At 48.7% G+C, this 3,884-nt stretch overlaps 3 protein-coding genes across 3 annotated transcripts in view; 2 read left to right on the top strand and 1 right to left on the bottom strand.

The window, feature by feature from the left end:
- The window catches only part of PPTG_00556 (hypothetical protein), a gene marked incomplete at both ends in the record, with an annotated part of 2,382 nt that extends 1,594 nt beyond the window's left edge, over positions 1 to 788 (bottom strand). The window contains 2 exons of the mRNA XM_008891965.1: positions 33 to 346; positions 409 to 788. Of these exons, the coding sequence (XP_008890213.1) occupies positions 33 to 346; positions 409 to 788 (694 nt within the window). The remainder of the gene's footprint in view (positions 1 to 32; positions 347 to 408) is intronic.
- Positions 789 to 2,290: 1,502 nt separating this feature from the next.
- PPTG_00555 (hypothetical protein) lies at positions 2,291 to 2,638 on the top strand (the record flags this gene model as incomplete). The annotated part of the gene is made up of 1 exon (XM_008891964.1): positions 2,291 to 2,638. The coding sequence occupies one exon, from the start codon at positions 2,291 to 2,293 to the stop codon at positions 2,636 to 2,638; it is 348 nt and encodes a 115-aa protein (XP_008890212.1).
- A 439-nt stretch (positions 2,639 to 3,077) lies between these two features.
- Positions 3,078 to 3,639, top strand: PPTG_00554 (hypothetical protein; the record flags this gene model as incomplete). The annotated part of the gene is made up of 3 exons (XM_008891963.1): positions 3,078 to 3,241; positions 3,303 to 3,393; positions 3,472 to 3,639. The coding sequence occupies 3 exons, from the start codon at positions 3,078 to 3,080 to the stop codon at positions 3,637 to 3,639; spliced, it is 423 nt and encodes a 140-aa protein (XP_008890211.1).
- Between the last annotated feature and the right edge of the window lie 245 nt (positions 3,640 to 3,884).

Below are 3,884 nucleotides of genomic sequence, written 5' to 3'. Positions count from 1 at the left end.
AGCCCTCAGCAACCCCACGGTTATCGGAGTACCCCCTCCGTCAGTCGACAGTCCAGGGCACTGTGTGTCCGAGCGGATCGCAACGTGATTTTGCGAACCCCACTCCACCACAAATGTACACGCAGCAAACACGTTCTGACTGAGCTTACCAGTCCTCTCACGAAATGGCTTCGCTTTTTCACTGTGCACGTAGGCAGGGATGTGCATGCGATTAAAGACAAGGCGGCATTGATCGAACTGACCAGCATATTGTGGTTCGTTCTGTAGCAGCTGTGATGAGGTGGCTGGTTGGACAAGATACGTACTCGCCATGTTACAGGCAACATCAAAAACACGGTAAAAATGCCTGTTTAAGTGACACCAATGGGTTAGTCAAAGCACGGATGTAACCATAAATAGAAAACGCACCGATGAATGGTTTCTCCGCTGTGTTGAAAGCGCTCTTGAAGATCGCTGTTCGAGGCGTTCTTTGCAATGCTGTAAAGGAAGATAGCTGCCTTATCCTCTACACTGACAGGAGACCAGGGTGTCTGTCGATCCGCGTTGTCAAGGGCAGCGCAAAAGGGCCTGAACACGGGCTTTGTCATGCGGTAGCTTCGGAACATGCGTGTCGGGTTTCCTTCAACGAGCTCGGCTACCCAATCGGATCTCGTCAGGATGGAGTTGTGGTAATGCTGCTTGTCGAAGTACGTGTGCCCATGGTATCCGGCGAAGAAACCTAATTCACGGACGACGTCTTCATCTTCGTCAGATACATCCTCTAGCTGGGCGACAGAGTCTTCACTCATGGGGAATCACAAAATTTGAAAGGTCACCGCTCGTTTGGAACTACTGGATTGCAAAGAAGGCAACGATCACGATCTTTTGAGCTTTGCGATTTTTGTCGTGCGGTGCCAAACGCGTCAAAATGCGCTTTTGGTCAAGTAAGATGAGTTTCCAAACCGACAACAATTCGTGGAAAAAATTGCGGTGGATCCAAGCGGATCCTTCAATTGAAAAAAAAATAAAATTTGATGTATCATACATCGCTTCTCCAGGAAGACCGCGAGTCACAAAATGTACATACATGATTGAGTTCGTGTAGCCAAAATCGGTGGGCTATTGACGCAGGGCACATTTGCGAATAAAAGGGGGCTCCCGGCAAGTGTAATAAAATTGGTGGGTTGTTCAGCCAGTTATAGCTGTCCTCTTAGTATTAGTTCTAATGCAAAAGACTAACATGATATCTAGTATTAATGCAAAAAATAATATGATATTTGTTTATTAACTCAGCAATACAAGGGATGCTAGATATTATATGATATTCTTTATTTTCCGCTTAGGTACGATTTATCGACGTGTGGTTTAGTATTGCGATGGTATAGAGGAGAGAATTTGTGTTTTCAAATCACAGAAGTCAGCTTTTACAGTTCTGAGTGCTGGGATTGGCTGTCAAAACGGCTCTTGATCTGTGTTGTTGGTATTCTTATGGTCACATTTTCACCGCCTTTTCAAGCTCATGCTACTTCAGTACTTCGCGGCGCAGTTTCCAGTCTGGCTGAATTTGTCTTGCTGCAAAATAGACCAAATCCACAAGTGATTATTAATCCTTCTAATCGAAATTGTTATTCAATTTTATTGGATAAAATAGGACAGATTACGTCATCAAAGTATACAATACTATTATTACCAATTAGGGATGGGTAGCAATAATCTAATCCGATTCGCTAATCGGATCTTAATCGGATTATGATCGCTGACGATCGGATTGGGTGATATTTCGATCAATTTCGATTCGATCCGATTGAATCGAATCGAATCGGATTCAATAGATTGTGTGCTGAACCTGACGGTGCAAGCAGGTAATTGGTCGGTAAACGCTTCGGTTCGCACCAATAGTAAGCACTTCTTTGCCTGCCTTTATTTATATCTTGTAAAACAAATATTATGATATACAACTAATCGCTTTAGACAGATGAGACAAGCGAACAACTAAGTGGACACCTGGCCCGCTCTGTTGCTTAGCGGCTACTACCTAGGCCGAAGTAGAGCGCTGCTTCGCCAGCAAGGAGCAGCAGTTCCAGTCGATTGATGGAGCTGCGTACGACGATGACTGAGGCGGAGAGCATAAGGAAGAGCAGCGTTTGGAGCTTAGGCAGAAGTTGCAGGAGGAGAGCAAGTTGATGTTGGCGCAGGAAAGAATCGCTGTGTTGTCGACAACGAGGACTAGAACGATCTGGCATGCAACTCTAAGAAAGAAGTGACTGAGCTGCGCAAGAAGATCCGTAACTTGGAGAGCGAGAAGGACAAGATGGCCCGTCAGGTGGCGTCGAAGCTGCATGCCGGCCAGAGGCAGCTAAGACTGTTGTCCAAGGCCTTAAATCGTATTAACACATCTTCGGACGAGATGTTGGATCTGGCCAACCGTGACGTGAAGCCCCTGAAGACGAACGAGCGCGAGCTGTTTATCGCGCAGTTGGAGCTCAAGGAGATGGGGCAGGTGGCTCAAGTGCTCCAAAATGGCGACGAAATGAAGAAGCAGGTTGCGTTAACCGGAGAACCTGCTGACAGAGAAGTTAAACGCTGCCAAGTGGAGTCAGAAGGTCATCATAGAGGACTTCATCACGAAGCTCTCGAGCTACTACGACGAAAAGACTAGTAAGCTGTAGCAGCAGATCGTAGAGTCATGTACCACGTGCACGGCACGCTTGTGGAGAAGACGCGCTTGAAGAGGAATCGGCTGAGCTAATGGACGAGAAGAACGACTTGCCGGAGTAGATTCAGCGTGCTCAGATTGAGCACACGCGTATGAATCTCAAGACCGAGGTGGTCTCCGTCTGGTGCATACGACAGAGTTTGCACCAATAAAGGCAAAGCTCGAGGAACGTAACGGAAAGACGCCAAGTCGGCGCTTGACCAAGACGACGATCGCAGAGCTGGAGAATGAGCTGAAGGACAGAAGCTCTGTATCAGTGTGAATTGGAGACTTTGACGGATGGGATGTAGGAGGCTTGCAGCAAGATTGACGAGTGCTTAGCCCAGATTCTGGACATCGAAGAGACAAAGGTTCGTCTGGAGGGGAGGGTGACGATACTCAGATGAGTGCGAAGAGTGGCAGTACATCTACCGAGAAGGAGGAGGGGCTGGAAGCGATCAAGAGCCAGACGTTGGCTAAAAGCGAGATGCCCCGTGTTGAGCTTACCGAAGTGTCGAGTAGACACAGCCCAGAAACACTAAAGGGCCGAGCAAGCCAACCAGCAGCGTCTGGTGTAGCTAGCCATGACTCAGCAAGAGATGTAGACTCGCTACGTTTCCCAAATCAGCTCGCTCACCTTGAAGCTCAACAAGGAGCGTGAGCCTTCTCGTGCTCATGAACAGGACTTGGAAGACACGACCGGCAAGCTGGACGCTGATGTCAAACCGAGTCCAGCAACGAGCTGGAAGCTGCGCGGTCGAAGCTGGCCGATCAGGTTATTGAGCTGACGACGAAAGGCTTCGCGGCACCGCAAGCAGCAGTTGCAGTCAATTCTTCAGCGTTTTTCGGAGGTGCTGGTACAGGCAGCTAATGCCTCGGGAGAGAGCGAAGTGGCCCAAGAAGCAGTGGTGAGCGACGATGGGGTCATTGCGCACCACTTCGACGCAGTGCCGTTCTGCGCATGAGCTGGGAAGTCTCCAGGTTGAATATGAACTGACTCTGAAGCAGACCGGTACCGTATGCGTCACTGCTCAGGGGCTGGGCAATCAGGTGAAGGAGATGGAGCGCATGTCCAGGAGCTGTAATGCGTTTTGGGGCGGCTTTGCGAAGAGTTCGCGAAATAGTACCACAAATCTGCTGTCATTGCCAAGAGCTCCAACAAATTCAGCCCAAAGATGACGTTTTTGAGAGTTGTCAGCTGGATAAGGAG

Source organism: Phytophthora parasitica (assembly GCF_000247585.1).
Source record: "Phytophthora parasitica INRA-310 unplaced genomic scaffold supercont2.1, whole genome shotgun sequence".
Classification (NCBI taxonomy): domain Eukaryota; phylum Oomycota; class Peronosporomycetes; order Peronosporales; family Peronosporaceae; genus Phytophthora; species Phytophthora nicotianae.
This window is presented reverse-complemented; position numbering and strand designations above follow the sequence as displayed.